This window comes from Rhineura floridana, chromosome 5 (genome assembly GCF_030035675.1).
Source record: "Rhineura floridana isolate rRhiFlo1 chromosome 5, rRhiFlo1.hap2, whole genome shotgun sequence".
In the NCBI taxonomy this organism is placed as follows: Eukaryota; Metazoa; Chordata; class Lepidosauria; order Squamata; family Rhineuridae; genus Rhineura; species Rhineura floridana.
Window position 1 is genome coordinate 102,787,312 of NC_084484.1, and position 18,429 is coordinate 102,805,740.

Consider the following 18,429-nt stretch of genomic DNA (forward strand, 5'->3'; position numbering starts at 1 on the left):
AGAGGTCTTGATGAAGGGCCACGAGGTCTGTGGCACCAAAAACCCAACCCATCATAAGATTTTGTTGGATACAAGATTTGAGTTACCTTTTGGTGAGTGTAATCAGCCAGTTGCATCATCCCCGAATCCTCTGTGAAGGTCAGAGACTCATCTTTTTTCTTTGTTCTCTGATGCTGGTGTCTACTGTATGGGTCCATTTTTAGTAGTGGTTTCCTTTCAATAGTTAATTCCAATTAAAACAGGCTTAAGATATTGCATACATGCATTTATTGTAATATTCATGTGAATTTTTAGATGTATTTTATAATTGTTATATTCCTTTTTTGTTTTGTATATGATTCACTTTGTTTTCATTTTATGTACATTGTTTAGAGAGTTATTGCTCAATTATATTACTTAAAATGTCAATTATTTTTTTCTTATTAGCAACTGTATTTAAACGTTGTTGAAATGTAAACCACTTTGAGATTTTTTGAAATATAAAGTAGTATACAAGTTAGATAAATAAATAAATAAAAGCAAATGCGTCTTTGAAAATAGATTTGTTCATCTTCTTTAATATTTACTATTCAAATGACAGAAGCTTTTTGCTAGTGATAGGAGAGAGACTGGCCTGTTTTATTGTAATAATTTGATAATAGCTATGTAAAGAGAAATGTAAGTTGAGCAGTTAATGTGCATCATAACCATCCATTGTGCACATTCACTAGGCTTCATGGAGAATGTGCACATAATTCTTCCATGAAGAAGGAATTATGCGTATTTCCCAGTCAACATACATAATCCCTAGCAGGCCTTGGGGAATGTGCATTTATTGCCTGACATTCCCCTTAACAACTATAGATAAAAACTATTGATAATATATATATATTTTAAAAAGGCCTTTGCTATTCAGGTTCATAGAATCATAGAATAGTAGAGTTGGAAGGGGTCTATAAAGCCATACTTCCTGTATGTGTCCTTTTTTGTTTTCAGGTCATCTCTAAGCTTTTTGTGAAGCCACATTAGCTTCTTCTGCTGTTTTCCCCCTTTTTTCCTTGTTGGAATTGCTTGCCATTGCGCTTTTAGAATTTCTTTTTTTAGAAACTCCCACCCATCTTGGACTCCTTTTCTCATTGTGTTGTGGCAGGAATCAACCCAAGCATGTGGGTCTAAAACTGATGTAGGAGTTTGCGATATTTGCAGTTGCATAAGCACTTGCCAGATTGCCAGATTGAATGACATAAAACTTCAGTGCTAACATCCTTTGATCAAGCATTACATAACTTTTGAATCATACTCAGGTGTGTGGGTTTCCATGCCAGTTGTTCACCAACCTCCTGATAGTCTGTCTGAAAAATAAGAATTAGGTATAGGTGATCAGGCAGAAGAACATTTCTAAAATGAGAAATAATTCTTACTTCTGGCTGTCAGTGTGTGCCACAAGTAACCAACATTTGTATGTGTAGGCATAGTTGTAAAATTTAGTCTTGAATTAGTCATTTCAAAATATAGACTTTAATATAATCCAAGCTGGTAGAACCTCTTGCCAAGATTTAAAAACTTATTTGAATTTGCTTTACCTACCATTCTAGGGATGTTGCCGTTGATACTGTAAAGACTGGCATGGGAGGAGCTACTGGTAACAAGGGTGCAGTAGCAATTCGAATGTTATTTCATACCTCCAGCCTTTGCTTTGTATGCAGCCACTTTGCTGCAGGACAGTCGCAAGTCAAAGAGAGAAATGAAGATTTCATGGAAATATGTCGAAAACTGAGCTTCCCAATGGTAAGGAATAATTTGATTTCTTAATTGGGAAATACCTAAAAATAATTTAAAGAATGTCTAATGAATCCATTTTCAAGGTGTCTGAAATAAAAATATTGTATAGCAAACAAAATCAGCATAGTATATGAAGGTTCAACAAAGGAGCTATTCTACCTTGCATAAGAAAATATAACAAATTTATAAACCCTTAACAATCTGAGAAATAATTTGACTGAAATCCATTCCTTTCCTAATATTTCAGCACCAAAAATTGTTTGTTCTTGCCATGATCAACATTTGATCCTAGGAGACAGACTCGTTCTAAATTTTTACTCTCGGGAATATACTTACTCACAAGACAATATCTCTCTATATTTTCCATAGGAGGAATGCCATCAAGTGGGTAACATAGCTCCACCTATCGTCCGAAGGCAAGAATGTTTTTTGAAGTCAAGACTAGGGGCGTCAGGCCCCTCCCACTCTCCAGTTCATTCTTGCCTTCGTCCATGCAAGTTAGATAAAGCTAGCGTCTAGATAAGTTCTTTGTCTATTTGTGTGACAGGGGGTGGAGGTTTTTTGTGTGTGTTTCCCACGTTATTCCCTTTCCCCTGTCTTTTATCTTGGAGTCTGTGGGACTGACTGCATTTGTTTGTCTTTGTTTTAAGGGGAATCCTCTTTTTTGTATATTTTTCCCTCAGTCCCTGAACTTTTTCTGGGAGACAGCGACGGCGGTTCTCCCTTCCCAAGGCGGCGGACGCAGCCTTGTTTAGGGAGCTTGCAGCTGCAGCTCCCTGACTAGTCAAACGGCTATTTTGGGAGACCGCGGCTGCGGTTCTCCCGTCCTCAGTCAGCGTTCGCAAGCTCACCCCAGGAGCTTGCGGCTGCGTTCCTTCCCTAGGCAAATGGCGATTCTAGGAGTCCGTAGCTGCGGCTCTCCCTCCCTTCGCCAGCGGACGCAGATTTAACCAGGAGCTTGTGGCTGCTGCTCTGTCCGTCCGCTCTCCTCTTTCAACTCGCCGCCTATTTTCACGGCGGTTTTTTCCCCAGAGCCTGCGGCTGCGGCTCTTAATACTCTCAGTGTCCCTTTCTGGCTGGACTGCCCCGCCTCCCCCGGCTTGTTCTGCGGCAGTTTAAATCTCACCACGACAGTTGCTAGCAGTCTTCGGCTGCGGATTACTACCAGTGTCCCTAATTCTGCCCAATTACTAGGGGATTTTGCTGGCCAGACTCTCTTTCCTGGCTTTTATAGCCGCGATTGCGCTTCTCAGCCCTGTGGCTCCAGAGCGTCATTTTTAATTTGGAGGCCAATTTTTCGGCTCGCTGGTGCTCCCCGGGGACCGCCATTGTTTCTTCATCACCACAAGCCCTTCTGATTGGCCAATTTTCCCGCCTTTTTCACGGGCGCCATTTTGTTTGTCCCTCTTTTCCCGCTCTTTCTGTTAAGCCTATTAAGTACTGCAAAGGGGAGTCGCTATTACAAGGGCTGTGGATAGCAGAGCCCAGGCTTTCAGTCAGCTCCCACAGCGTGATCTACCCTTTGTGTGTGTGTTGCAGATAGGATCCTATAGTTCTTCACAGGTTCCTTTATTAAATATGCTACTGCTGCTGGCTCTGACAACTATTTGATTACTGCAACTATCTGACCCAGTACAATCTGTGACTTTTTCATCAAGACTATTGGTACTGCACTGGCTGTGCACTATCGTGGCCGTGTACCAAGGCTGTTGATACTATACAAAACCTGTTTGAACTGTACATTCTGCCCCATCCGTGGCCGTGTACCAAGGCTGTTGATACTATACAAAACCTGTTTGAACTGTACATTCTGCCCCATCCATGGCCGTGTACCAAGGCTGTTGATACTATACAAAACCTGTTTGAACTGTACATTCTGCCCCACTTGTGGCCGTGTACTAAGGCTGTTGATACTATACAAAACCTGTTTGAACTGTACATTCTGCCCCATCCGTGGCCGTGTACCAAGCCTGTTAATTCGGTATATTCTGCCCCATCCGTGGCCGTATACCTCGCCATCTGAGCCAGTGCATTCTGCCCCATCCGTGGCCTTGTACTGAGCCTGTCTGGGTCTGTACATTCTGCCCCACCCGTGGCCGTGTACTGAACCCCCTTTGGAATATATGATGGCGGAACAGCCAGCGACAGCTCAGGCAACCAAGCATATACAGTCTAAGGCAACCAGGCACAAGCACGTCAAAGCGGTTGCCAAAACTAAGCATATATCCAGCCTTGGATCAACCAAGAGGGCCCGCTACATCTCCGTACCAGTGTCTGAGGCAGCTGGCCAGGAACCATTAACATCTCTGTTTAATTCTCCGACCGCATCCTCCAAGGAGGATTTTGCAGGGTTTCCTGACCAGCCAGCCGCCAGCCATCCTCCTCCTGTATTACCAGCACATCCATCTTCCACACTGGGGCTGCAGCTGTCTCATGAGCTTTTATCACAACTACAAGACATGCTGTCGTTCTTTTGTCAAATACAGTCTCAGGCACAAGTCACTGCCTCGCCTCAGCAGAGGGTTAGCAGTCTACCCGATGATCTGGGTCACTATGTTCACAATGAGGCAGATCCATCATGTTCTCCAAACCCTTTTGACATTGCCAGAGGCAGGTTTGTCGATAACGTCTCTTGTGGGGAGGATCCACCTTATCCTATGCAAGCCGAAGGTGACGTCTGGAGTGACCAGTCGGAGCAAGCGGAAGATAACTCATATCGTCTATTTGATACCTCCGATTATCAGCCCCTTGCTTGCAGAGTACTAACCACCCTTGGTTTACAATCTGCACAACCTGCAGCTGCCACTTCCACAATTAAGGGGGCCAGAGTCCTGAAATCTCCCACACCAGCGGAGCACTACTTTCCAGTACCAGACCCTATTGCTAAGCTGACCTTTGAAGAATGGTCTCACCCATTGCAAACTCGCTGTTTTAACGCTCTTGGCTCCGGAATTTACTAGCAAAATAGCCGTCCCTGGCATTGACGAGCCCATATCCAGTCTGGTTTCTAGATCCCCCTTGCCGAGGGAAGGAGAGTCCCACTTAAGGGACGCCACTGAGCGGAGGCTGGACTTTGCCTTACGCAAAAACCATGAAGCCACCGCCTTCGCCATGAGAGCTTCTGCATCAGGTTCCTTCTTTTCCAGGGCAGCGATGAAGTGGTTGGATGACCTCTTAGATGATCCCAATCCAGATCCTGTAGCTCTAAGGAGATCACTGATTACACTGCACAAGACAGCTGCATTTGTGGCCGATGCCACCCTGGATGCAAATCAGCTGGGTGCACGAGCTATGACAGCTCAGGTAGTCGCTCGACGGATCCTCTGGCTTCGTCACTGACAAGCGGACTCTACAGCCAGAGTTAATTTATCAAGGGCACCTTATTCCGACTCCTTACTGTTCGGCAAGGAAGCCCTAAAGGCTGTGCTTGTTGACCCCAGGGATGCTCGAAAGCCTGTCTTGGCCACTGTCAGGAACGTCGATCGCAGACCTTTCCGACGTTTCACCCCATACCACACGACCCAGCCCCTTCGAGGATCGCGGCCCGGAGGATGAGTCCGCAAATTCCGAAATTACGACTCCCGCCCCTTCAGGGGAACCTGGAACAGACGTTTCCCGGGCAGAGGTCAGTACCAAGGGCGCAGAGGTACCTCCACGTCCTCATATAGGGGAGGGTCTCGCCAGCACAAACAGTGCGGACATGATACCGGTTGGGGGTGGACTGCTCCTGTTTGGAGATTTTTGGCTGCGTCTGACTCAGGTTGCCTGGATGAGAGAGCTTTTTTGTTATGGCTATGCAATTGAGTTTTGGGCAACACCTCCAGACAAGTTTTCATCCCTCCCCCTGTCCCAGGGCACCAGCCAGGCACTGCATCATGCAGACTGCCATACATCACCTCTTGGACATAGCGGCGATAGAGCCAGTCCCTACAACAGAGAGGTCGGAAGGGGTGTACTCCCTCCTATTTGCTGTGCCCAAACGAGATCTGTCTTGGAGGGCGGTATTGGACCTCAAGTTCATTAACCGTTTTGTAAAGTATCGCAGGTTCAAAATGGAATCCCTCCACTCCATTACAGAAAGCCTACAAGAAGGAGACTTCCTGGCTTCTATCGAGCTAAAGGAAGCTCATGGAATTTGTCGAAGGTCCTGCTGAAGAATGATCCTTCCGTCCCAAGGTCGATTCAGTTTTCCATTGCAACCACCCATCTGCTAGAGAAGTCTTGGCATTCATTGGATGTTCAGAGGGCTCTCAAGACCTACCTGTCTAAGACCCAGGATATACGACGATCCGAGTCTTTATTTGTATCCTTTAATCCACGTTCTATGGGGCATAAAATAGCTAATTTCACCTTATCCCGCTGGTTGCGGACATGTATTGCCTTAGCTTATGAGTCTCTTAAGCTTCCAATTCCAGCTAGCATAACAGCTCATAATAATAATAATAATAATAATTTAATTTGTGGGTCGCCTATCTGGCCAATGGCCACTCTAGGCGACGTACAATTTAACAACAATACATTACATCATAATAAAATACATCATAAAATACAATATAACAATAAAACAATAAAAACAATTCCAGTACATTCCACTAGGTCAGCGGCCACTACGGCTGCTTTTGCTACCAACACTCCAGTTGCTGATATTTGTAGAGCTGCTGTGGGTCTATCTCACATTCTTTTATAAGGCATTACAAAATAGATCGGTATGCCTCTGCCGATGCCTCTTTTGGCAGGCAAGTTTTTGCAACAGGTTCTTAAGGATGATTAGGATGTGGGTGGTCCCTCCCTGTTATGGGCTGCTTTGGTACATCCTGCTTCATGGCATTCCTCCTATGGAAAATAGACCATTGGTCTCACCTGAAGGGTGATTTTCATAGGAGGAATGCCATCACAACCCTCCCAGTTGGAGGATATTTAGATATTTTTCTGGAGTTTTTATATATTCATGTTACGCTATTATATTTAGACTTTCTAATGAAGTCAAGACTGATATTTCTGTTATATAGCTGTGTTAGAGTCATATTATGATTATTGCTATTGTGTCATGTCTTTGCTGGTAGGCCCGTTGGCTTTTTCTCCTGCATTTTTAGATTTCTCTCTTTGGACTCGCTTTGGATTCCCCTTAAAACAAAGACAAACAAATGCAGTCAGTCCCACAGACTCCAAGATAAAAGACAGGGGAAAGGGAATAACGTGGGAAACACACACAAAAAACCTCCACCCCCTGTCACACAAATAGACAAAGAACTTATCTAGACGCTAGCTTTATCTAACTTGCATGGACGAAGGCAAGAATGAACTGGAGAGTGGGAGGGGCCTGACGCCCCTAGTCTTGACTTCAAAAAACATTCTTGCCTTCGGACGATAGGTGGAGCTATGTTACCCACTTGATGGCATTCCTCCTATGAAAATCACCCTTCAGGTGAGACCAATGGTCCATTTTTTTCCATAGCTGTATTGAATTACTATCCCAAATTATATCTTAATTGTGAAATCAATAGTTAAGATTCATCACTTTCATACTATTAATTTAGTACATTGTATGTATAGCAATAGCTTTATGATTCAGCTAACATTATTTCTAGAATCAAAGTAGGATTGTGTAATTTCTTTACATCTATTTGATTTATTTCTACCATATTTTAGTGTACAATTTGTTTCCAACCCATGATTGTACTTATCCTTGCAACCTGATAAGGCAGTCTGTGAGAGTGATCACATCTCTACTAGAGGTTAAAGAATTACCATTCTTATTAATGCTCCCTTTCACCAAGCCACTGTCTAACAACAGCACACATGTCAACCACTTTCAGCCTACATGTCTCAGAGGATTGTAATGAGGAAAAATGAAGGGATTACATAACACTGAGCTGAGCTCTTAGGCGAAATTATAATGCAATTATCAATAGCAATTCTGGCCCTTCAGGTAGAGATTGACAAAATACGGATTTCATACATTTTTCCAAAGTTGTAAATACAGATCTTACATATTCTTTTATCACTTAAACTAGATATAGCACTTGGGTTAATACTTGTATTTAATTGCATTATTTTTTTCATTTTTCAGGGACGAATGCTTTTTTCCCATGACTATGTGTTCTGGTGTGGCGATTTTAATTACCGTATAGATCTTCCTAATGAGGAAGTAAAGGAACTAATTCGGCAGCAGAATTGGGATGCTCTTATTGCAGGAGATCAACTTATTAATCAGAAAAATATTGGCCAGGTAACAACTCAGGTTTCCTTAACAGATGTGTTGATTCTTTTTTTGCTGCCTTCTTATGATTGAGAGTTGTACATGTTAGCTTTTCCATTAGTCCATGCTGGTTAATCGTCTGCAATTTTGTATGTTCAGAAATAACGTGGTATAGAACACAACAATCTTTCTTTTGCTAGTATTTCTGGCTGGAGCCAGGTTTGAGCTTCCACTTTCTATTGAAAATGTGTTCACGTATGCACCCATCGCTACCACCACTCTGCTTTATACGTGAAGTGGCAGATACATCTGACTGCTCTATCGTGTCTAGTTTCATTCATAAGCCTCCAACCACTAAAAATTATCTGTGCATAGAAAACAGATTACTGAAAGGGCTGGGCCAGAATTCTTCTCTCTGACCTGCTAGTTCTCTGAAGGGATTTTTTCGGGGGGAGGAGGAGAAACATTGTCATGCGAATCCCAAGTAAGAACAGCCCAGACAATAGTATACCAGTTTGATCAGAACTAGACCTGTATGTCCTAGAGAAGATGGCTTTTGTTGATAGTTTGCAGTCTTCCTTGTCACATAGATTTTGCAACACTGTGTTGCTTCTAGATCAATCACAGTATTGGGAGTCTGTGCTGTAGAAGTGGACAAAAATGTCCTTTCACCAAAAAGACTGAGACTATTTGTAGGGGATCTGGCAGAATTATCACTTTTTAAACCTCAATACTGGTCTGCTGTAACGTGTTTGGTATGGGTCTCCTTCTGACCGACTGATTTGAAGCTCTAGGTGATGCCTAAATTAGCACTACACCCTTTGCCAAGAATGGGTTGTTGGAACTATGTTATGCAAATTGCTGTGAACTTTTCTAATATGTTCCTTACAAGCTATGCATCAGCTAATGTTTGTACATAAGATTCCTATTGTGTTCCATGCAATTCAAGGAGCTCCTTTTAACCTGTAAAGACTTAATGACTGCTCTGACATAGTCTGAAAGATATTTTGAGCATGCCATTTTAGTAATTAAACAGATGCGTTCAGCAGCTTTACAGGTCTAGGATTCTTTCCTTAAACTCAAATGGAGCTGGAGCTGTAAGCCCTTCTTAGTTCAAGTGGTGGTTGATGGGGGTTAATGCAGGCGGAAGCTGGGACATAATCATTGTGTATATTATTATATGATCTGAAGGCATATTAGGCCACCTCCTTGCTGAAAGGAAACAAGTCTAGGTCTGGTCAATGCCTGGATGGTAACTGCCTGGTAACCACATGTATTCTATGATTTCCATAGTGGAAGAAAGGAAGGATATAAATACAAGAAAATAAATAAAATTTTGCTAGGCTAGTTGGCTATATCTTGCAAATAGTGAAATTAATAGACAAGTTTAATGAAGTCCATTGATGGTCTGTTCTGAGTATGGGTTAGCTGGATATCACCTTATATAAATAATTTTTAATCCATCACTGACCTGAATTTTGGACTGAAAAAGTGGCTTTGAATAAAGTATTATGTTAATTATAGGGTTGATATTTGATGATATTTCTCTATCCTGACATTTCAGAACTGGGAAAAGAAATACTGGTATATAAGATAATAAAAATAAAATTTGGTAGTTTTGATACTATGTTGTGTTGTGTTGTAGAACATGACAATAGAATGAGATTTATTTATTTTATTTCTTAAAGTATTCATAGTCCACACTTTTCATAGAGTAGATCAAGGCAGCTTACAACATATAAAGGCATTAAAATTTTAAAACAATAAAAACCATTAAATAATAAAAGTTTCAATAATACTGAATTGGCTGAGGTGGGGAAATCATGTTAAAAGGCCTATCTAAAAAGTTCAGTTTTTAAAAGATGCCTGAAAAAGGAGGCATGGTTTCTGCTGAGCCTCTATTGACAGGGAGTTCCACAAGGCAGGGCTTGCCACACTAAAGGCTCGATCCCTGGGGAGGCCAACCGAACCTCAGAAGCATGGGGAACCACCAAAAGTGCCCCATGAGAAGATCTTGGTGATCAAGATGCAACATAGTGGGTCAGGTAGTCCTTAAGGTACTATGGGCCCAAGTTATTAAGGGCTTTGTGAATTAACACAAGTACCTTGAACCTGGCCCAGTAGCAAATTGGTAACCAGTACAGCTCTTTTAGCAGCAGGCTAACATGTTGTCAGTAACCTACTCCTGTTAGCAGTCTGGCTGCTGCATTCTGCACTAGTTGCAGCTTCCAGATCAGATACAAGGGCAGCCCAACATAAAGCACGTTACAGTAATTGAGTCTTAAGGTTATCAGTGCATGGACCACCGTGGTCAGATGGTTGAGGACAACTTCCATGGGGTGGTTGTGTTAATCTGTTGCAGAAAAACATCAGTCTTGCAGCACCTTAAACATTTATTTATTTAGAAATAAGCTTTTATGTTCTTTCACCTGATGAAGTAGACTCTAACTTATGGCATAATAAAGTTAAGACTTTAAGGTGCTACAAGACTCTTGATTGCTTTTGAAGATAACTTCATAAACATACCATAAACTTCACCCTTTTAAAAACATGTTTACTGGTTTGCAATAATTAGATCTCTGCATCATTTGATCAGATTTGTTTACAATTTATACAGCATGCACCACTTCTCTTTTGATTGTTTGCTTAATAAAAGAGTAAACATGTAATCATCACTATCCTTTTCATTAAAGGATTAATAAAATGTAACTGAATTTGTAATGCTCATGTCAGAAACAAATTTTAGTTGTTCTAAATTGTTATTTTGTCAAGAATTCTAAAACCAAATATACACTAACTGATAAATTTAAGAATATAAGTTACTTTGTTTGAACAATTTAAACAATTAATAGTTTGTTAATCAATTACCAATATAGTTTGACTTCATTTGCGGTAGTTTTCAAGTGGCTTCTTTCCCCTTTCAATAGTAGCTTTGTATGCAAGGTGCCTTTCCCCCCTTGAATAGAGGGTTCCAACACTGCAGGTTTCCTGATGCTCTAGCTTTCTCCCTACAGATATTTAGAGGCTTTTTAGAGGGGAAAATAGCCTTTGCCCCTACATACAAATATGACTTATTTTCGGATGACTATGATACCAGTGAAAAATGTCGTACACCAGCCTGGACAGATCGCGTTCTGTGGAGGAGAAGAAAATGGCCTTTTGACCGATCAGGTCAGATAATAAAATTGAGTATTCATCAGTTCAAAGTGATATAACTGCTTCTGATAGAGTCATAGTATAACTTTTAAATATTCATGTTTTTATTTAATACTGAAATAATAAAATGTTCATTTGTTTTATTAGGATATGCACTGTAGTAGCCAGACACGCACAAAAGATTAATGTTCTGTAGAATTCATTGCCAATTCACCTTTTTTGTACATGGATACACATGTCCAAATTAATGAAAGGTGTATGACGTACTTCGTACACTTGAAATGTGCTGTATAAATGGCAAGTCTGAAGTACAAAAAAATATTCACCCTTCACACTTGCTGTAGCATATGTGTAGAATTGTGTGGAGGTCTTTCCTTAAGCAAAGGCCCAGTATTCTCCCAGCCACCAGTAAACATTATCTAAGAGAAACGTGCCGAATTCTATAGGTGTTCTCATTTGAAGAGGTGCCTATTTATTTTGTACTCAGATATACATTCTTGAGTACAAAATGAAGTTAGCATCTCTTGCAAGCAGGCTTCTTTTTCCTGTTGCATGTATGTTTACAGTCTGACAATTTATAGCATATTTATATAATTTTTTATATGAATTTTTAGCCGAAGACATGGATCTTCTGAATTCCAGTTTTCATGATGAAAGTAAACTTATTTACACATGGAATCCTGGAACTTTGTTATATTATGGAAGGGCAGAGCTGAAGACATCTGATCATAGGTTTGGAGTTGGCCTTTTATAATACCTTCTAATATTTTACAAAATTATTTCTTGGTGTTCCTCAGCTGTTGATTGATTTGCAATGTTTACTGATGTTTTTGCAGGCCTGTTGTTGCATTGGTTGATATAGATATCTTTGAAGTTGATGCGGAAGAACGACACAAAATTTACAAGGAAGTAATTGCAGTGCAGGGGCCACCTGATGGTACTATAATGGTCTCTATCAAAGGGTCTTCATCAGAAGAGAACTATTTTGATGACAGTTTGATTGAGGAACTTCTTCAAAAGTTTGCAACTTATGGTGAAGTTATACTCATAAGGTTAGAACAGCTTCATTTCAGTGACACTGACTTTTCCCACACTGTCAGTTTTCTGAATGTTTTTTTCCCGCTCATATTTTTTCTACTTGCATCATATTGTAACTTAAAACTCTCATTATCCATTAGGTAGCTGAGAATGGTAGCTTTATGGATATGGGATTTAAACATGTTCTGCCCACGATCTAAGAAATTTGCACTGAAATTCAAGGGAGACCTAAACTGTTGTATAAAATGCATTTAGAGTAATTTTTTTAAACAAAAGTTAATCTTGCTGTTGTTAAATCAAAGAATTGACTGCATTCTTATGAGGAAAACAATACTGGCAAAACAGGCCTATTCCATTTTCCAGAGTAGCTCCTCTCTTTACTAGACAATTCAGTGTCCTGTGGGTACACTGACATTTCCTACAGCAGACACAAAAAATATGAATGGCAAGCACATGGCCTTAAACACCCTGTATATGTGACTGGGTATTTCAGTGCACATACCTGTCATTCACACTCCCTTTGTCTGCTCTAGAAAATATCAGAGGACCTACAGTGCAAATGATTGCCAGTTTAAGTGTGGCACTTCACCCATTGTATCTGAAGAATACTTCAAAAGTGCTGTTAAAGCAATATGTGGTATAATTAATAGAATGGCACCAAGCTTGTTTGGGACACCTGTCTCAATACATGTTTGAAAACTAATTTTCTGTGTTCAAGAAGTAAACTCCTGTGGGACAGGGAAGATTAACATGAATAGCTCTAGTGCTAGGGGAACTCTTCTATCTTTAGCTCTTGCTCTGTTTTCCCAGGCTGCTGTCAGTTGAGTAGAGGTGGCTCAGAAACTGACACATGTTACAAATAACAGGAGCACAGTGTAAGTAATGTTAGGAATTTTGGTTTGGGGTGGCCAATGTGGTCCCCTCCTGATGTTGTTGGACTTCAACAGCTCCAACCAGCATGGCCAAAGATCAGGGAAAATGGGAACTGTAGCCCATCAACATCTGGGGGCACTGTGCTGACTACTCCTGGTCTTGGGTGCCCAGCAGGGAGGAATGGACAAGACCAAAGCTTTTCCAGAAAAGGGCATCTTAATGTACGGTAAAATGAAAAGCAAATTGCAAGGCAAATAATTGAAGGCAATCCTGGTTGGTGAGAGCATGAGGTAATCAGTGAGCCAAATGCAGCTGCCCAGTGATGCTTCAGCATTTGGGGGCAGGGGACAGAGAACATTGGAAGCTGGGAAGCAGATGAGAGAGGATGAAGACAGAGAAATTGAGACACACCTATCCATTTATGATCTGTCAGCAGTACATCAGAAGAAAAGGGAGCAGGGTTTGCAATATCAGGGTAAATCAAAAAATGGAAATCAAAGCTGTTTTCAGAGCCACTGCAACCAACCAGAGTTGAAGAAGGTAGGGGTACAAACAGCCACCAGAGCTTTCAGGAGTGAGTTGGGCAGAGCAGCCATTGTTGTTGACTAGAAGTAGGAGGTTTGATCTAGCCTGACTGCATTGGCTGCCAATTAGTTTTCCAGGCACAATTCAAAGTGCTGATTTAAAGATCTATAAAGATCTATACAGCCCTGGATCTAAATACTATAAGGACTGCCTCTCCCCACATGAACCTATCCAGACCCTGCATATGTCATCTGAGGTCCTTCTTCATGTGCCCCCCCCCCGAAGAGGCGAGAAAGGGTGGCAACATGAGATTGGGCCTTTTCAGTGATGGCTTCTTGACTGTGGAATGCTCTCACCAGAGAGATGCACATAGCGCCATCTGTATCAGTCTTTAGGCACTAGGTGTAAACGTTTGTATTCACCCAGGCATTTCACTTTAATTGGTGTTCATCTTTTAGCTGGGTGGGGTAGGATGTGTCTTTATGTTATTTAAGGATAGTACTATGTTATTCTATCTTGACATATTTTAAATTTGGTATTGTTTGCTTTTTAAAAAAGTAAGACAAAAAACTACTAGCCGTGATGGCTGTGCTGTGCCACCCTAGTCAGAGGCAGCATGCTTCTGAAAACCAGTTGCCGGAAGCCTCAGGAGGGGAGAGTGTTCTTGCACTCGGGTCCTGCTTGCGGGCTTCCCCCAGGCACCTGGTTGGCCACTGTGAGAACAGGATGCTGAACTAGATGGGCCACTGGCCTGATCCAGCAGGCTCTTCTTAAGTTCTTATGTTCTTATTAACTGTGGTAAGCAAAATTTAGTAGTAGTAGTAATAGTAGTAGTAGTAGTAATAATAATAATAATAATAATAATGGCTGCCAAATCACTCTCAAGGAGTGGGCAACAGTCCAGAAAACTGAGTGTAGCTGTAGCAGATCCTTGGGGAGGGGAGAGAGAGGATTGTGGATAGAATAACGGCCACCAAGACCCCTCTCTGCTATCAGACTATGCACAGGGTGCACTCACAAAAGATGACAAACCACAAATAATACTGAATGTCCAGTTGGTGGGAAGGAGGCATCTTCGATGGGTTAACTCCCATATCACACTGGATAAGCAGAGTTTTATAGACTAGGTCTCTCTCACAGAGGTTTCCTCTCTGTCTTGCTCAGGAGCAGAGCTCCTTCACACATCAGTAGCAGGTATTGTAGAACTCTTGCCTTTCCTGCAAGCTAAATTGAGTTGAGCCTGAACCCCAATACCCTACATCAGCAGGTAACATTGCTTTCCTGTCTTCTCACTAAAGCAGGCATCAAATTGCTGGGATCTCACTCTATCTCAAAAGTTTCCTTGGGGAGGTAACGCAATGCTCATCAGCATGCCTATGGTGCATTGTTTCCCATAATGGAACTTGCATATCATTCTGAAGGCCCTGTCTATCCCCCCCAAAGCAGTTACCCATCAAGATGGCATTCTTTGTGGCCATTACATCAGCTTGAAATGTTTCCAGTTTAGGAGCACTGTCTATCAAGACGCATATGTGCATTCCAGGTAGTCATTCTTCATCCTAACCCTAACTTTATCCCTAAAGTGAACTCTTTTTCCACTGTTCCAGGAATCCATTCTTCCCTCCTCCTGTTCTATGCCATCCCATCTGTTGGAACAACCATGGCATTCATTGGATTTCAGAGTGTGGAGGGCTCAAAATTTGCATCCACCAATCAAAGGCATTTAGACAATCACATTCTTTATTCACAGCAAGCTGCCTTATATGGAGTCAGGCCACTGACCATCTAGCTCAGTATTGTCTACACTGACGGGCAGTGGCTTTCCAGGGTTTTAGGCAGGGAATCTTTCCCGGCTCTATCCTGGAGATGCTGGGGATTTTTATTAGTTGTAGTATTATTATACCAATTTATAGACCGCTTCGCGGCATAAAATCACCAAAGCAGTATACACCATAAAAACAGAATAAAACACACAAACGCAAGCTTTAAAAACAATAAAATCAATTCAACAAACTCTAAAAACAATAAAACCATTTATACAAACTCCCCAAACAATCAAACATATTCATAAATATAAAATTGATATTCCATAAGTGACTGAGTTACACCTCACGGCAAGCTTGCATTCAGCAGGCACCTAAACATCCTCATGCTAGGCACCTGTCTGATTGGACCTGGGACCTTCTACATGCAAAGCAGATGCTCTACCACTGAGCTATGGCCCTTCAGAAATGAGGACATGCCCAGTATAAAACACAGGAAGCTGCCTTACACCAAATCTGACCAATGATTCATCTAGCTCGGTATTGTGCTCAGTGACTGGCAGCAGCTCTCCAGATTTTCACAAAGGGGGCATTCCCAGCTCTCCCTGGAGATACCAGGAATTAAACCTAGAACCTTCTGCATGCAAAGCTGATGTGCCTTACCATTGAGCTGCAGCCCTCCCGTCCCATCAGTCTAGGGAGCAAAGACTTCAAGATCTACTTTTGAGTTGGTAGATCAAGGTGTATGAAGCACAACATGTACCCTTGCCACTGCATGTCACAGTATACTCCACCAGGGTAGTGGCCACATGTCCAGGTTTCTCCACCAATGTTCCACTTAGTGAGATCTTCTGGGTGTTAACATGGACCTTCACTAATAGGTTCACTAAGTGATGTAAGATTGATATGTTTGGCTCAGCAGAGGCAACATTTGACAGAAGGTTGCTATAGCACAACTTCCCTCCCTAGAATCAGGCACCTTTAGACCCTTTTGTAAAGGACAGCTTGAGCATGCCCATCTTGGATGCCCCCTTCTCACCAAATAGAGAACAGAACATTGGTCACTTACTGTGAAGGTTCCTTCTGGTTTCTGTGGGAGGCATCCAGTCCACACCTAGTCTAGTAACTGACTGATACTCATTTCAGCCATAGCCCAGCTGTGTTCTCACCTGTGCCAGGGGTAGATACCTCTTTCCCTTTTTGCCTTCTCATAGGGTCATTTCCTACAGACTCATTGGTGCACTCTATTATTCACCTTGGTCACTGGCCAGCCCTGAAGAACACCCTCTGAGCAATACGTAGTCTACAAAGTTAGGTCACGTGATCCCTGCCTGTCCTGGGCAGTGCTGGAAGATAACTCATCCTAAATGTCTCCTGCACACCAAACCAAAAGGAACATTCATGGTAAATGAAGAATGTTCCATTCAGATGTTCCAAGACCAGTTGTACTCATAGAAAATAAACAGGGTGCTAATGAAAGAGGGATTTCCAGGTGAACCGAGGGAAGAGTAACTGTGGCTTTTTGAATAGAGAGATACTTAACTCTAGATGGGTTTGTTTTAGTGCCAAATTGTAAGATGTTGTCCTGATTGCATTTTAGATACTGGAACTGTAGCTTTTGCTTCCTGGAGCTCCCTAGGTCAAAGCATAGAGGGCCAGGATGCTCTCTTGTACATGCCAGTAGGGCATGGAGACTAGTCTTGCAAATACACCCTGTCCTAGATAACTAGCTGTTAATAATCTCTACAGACAAAATATAAACACTGATACCACAACAGAAACTTGGGGACAAAATAGAGGCGAGTTGGGTGCTTGGGTATAAATGTTTGCTTTGTAATTTGTTATTTTAACATTTGGTATATTTTACAGATTCGTAGAAGACAAAATGTGGGTGACGTTTTTGGAAGGGAGTTCTGCTTTAAATGTTCTTAACATGAATGGTATTGAGGTAATAAACATTTCTAAATATATTTGTGGTCTGCTTAGTAGTAGTATTTTATGCATATTGTGAACTTTTGATTTGTTCTAGAGTGGTCTTTGTTCTGTTCATGGGATATAGATTTCCACTGAAGCCTTCTTACATAGTTCGTTAATTTTATGGCTTTATTTTAGGATGAGGCCATATCTGGAAGAGTAAAGACCTGTAACAAAATGTTGCAGTACACTCTGGGCTTCCAGTATGACCTCTAGCCAGCCTCAAATAAGAACATTTGTAAGGCTTTGGGGAGCTTTCAGAAGACAATCTTTTCTTCCCACCCTGCTGTGTTATATAGTGCTAAAGGCCTCAAGTTCAGGACTGACTTCCAGCTTTGAAACAGAGTGCTTTATTTCTATATAGCAGAAGGGGGAGAATCTAGTGTGTGGAGAAGAACTTTTCATGACACCCTCCCTCCTAATGCTCCACCTCCAAGATACTATTAGCTTGCAACAGTCAAGCAGACCAATCCCCTCCCATCTTTCCCCATTTTCCTTTTGTGTGTATAATTTCAACTACCTGTTTTCAACTGGCATTCCATGGTTCAGCTGCTGTCAAGCATATATTTAATTACTTAACTCATTGTCTGCTCACCTCCTTATCCTTTAGACCCGGTATAAGGAATCTGTGGCCCTCCTGATGTTTCTGAATTACATTGCCCAACCCCAGCAAGCATGCCAGTAGCCAGGGATGATGGCAGTTGTAGTTCAGCAACATCTAGAGAGCCAAAGGTTCCCTCCACCTGCTTTAGACCATTTTTTTTCTCACCCCTGGGTAGAGATGAGAACTGCCAATAGAGTATTTTAAAAAACATGATTTTTGCATAGCTATGATTGGGCAGCAGCCATTATCCCCCCACCCCAATTACTGCTGCCAAAGGAGCAGCAAAGACAAGCTCTTTGTGAAGTTCAGTGTGAAACTTTCTAGAAACAAGATAAGTTGATCGAGTGTTTTCTTAACTATATGCCTGTAACAGGGAGAGCTAGCATGGTGTAGTTGTTAAGGTGTTGGACTGTGACCTGGAAGACCAGGGTTCGAATCCCCACATAGCCATGAAGCTCACTGGGTGACCTTGGGCCAGTCACTGCCTCTCAGCCTCATGAAAACCCTATTCATAGGGTTGCCATAAGTCAAAATTG

At 41.8% G+C, this 18,429-nt stretch overlaps 1 protein-coding gene and 1 long non-coding RNA gene across 14 annotated transcripts in view; one reads left to right on the forward strand and one right to left on the reverse strand.

The window, feature by feature from the left end:
* SYNJ1 (synaptojanin 1) overlaps positions 1-18,429 on the forward strand; it is a 113,508-nt gene that overhangs the window by 54,921 nt on the left and 40,158 nt on the right. For all 13 annotated transcript variants that reach the window (XM_061627798.1, XM_061627810.1, XM_061627797.1 and 10 more), the window contains 6 exons: positions 1,575-1,767; positions 7,832-7,990; positions 10,975-11,131; positions 11,731-11,848; positions 11,953-12,168; positions 17,185-17,263. In XM_061627798.1, coding sequence (XP_061483782.1) covers positions 1,575-1,767; positions 7,832-7,990; positions 10,975-11,131; positions 11,731-11,848; positions 11,953-12,168; positions 17,185-17,263 — 922 coding nt within the window. The remainder of the gene's footprint in view (positions 1-1,574; positions 1,768-7,831; positions 7,991-10,974; positions 11,132-11,730; positions 11,849-11,952; positions 12,169-17,184; positions 17,264-18,429) is intronic.
* Positions 1-18,429, reverse strand: part of LOC133385222 (uncharacterized) — a 70,289-nt gene that overhangs the window by 6,646 nt on the left and 45,214 nt on the right. The window contains exons 2-3 of the long non-coding RNA XR_009762819.1: positions 1,280-1,331; positions 87-213 (exon numbers count right to left, since the gene is read on the reverse strand). This is a non-coding gene — a long non-coding RNA (uncharacterized LOC133385222). The remainder of the gene's footprint in view (positions 1-86; positions 214-1,279; positions 1,332-18,429) is intronic.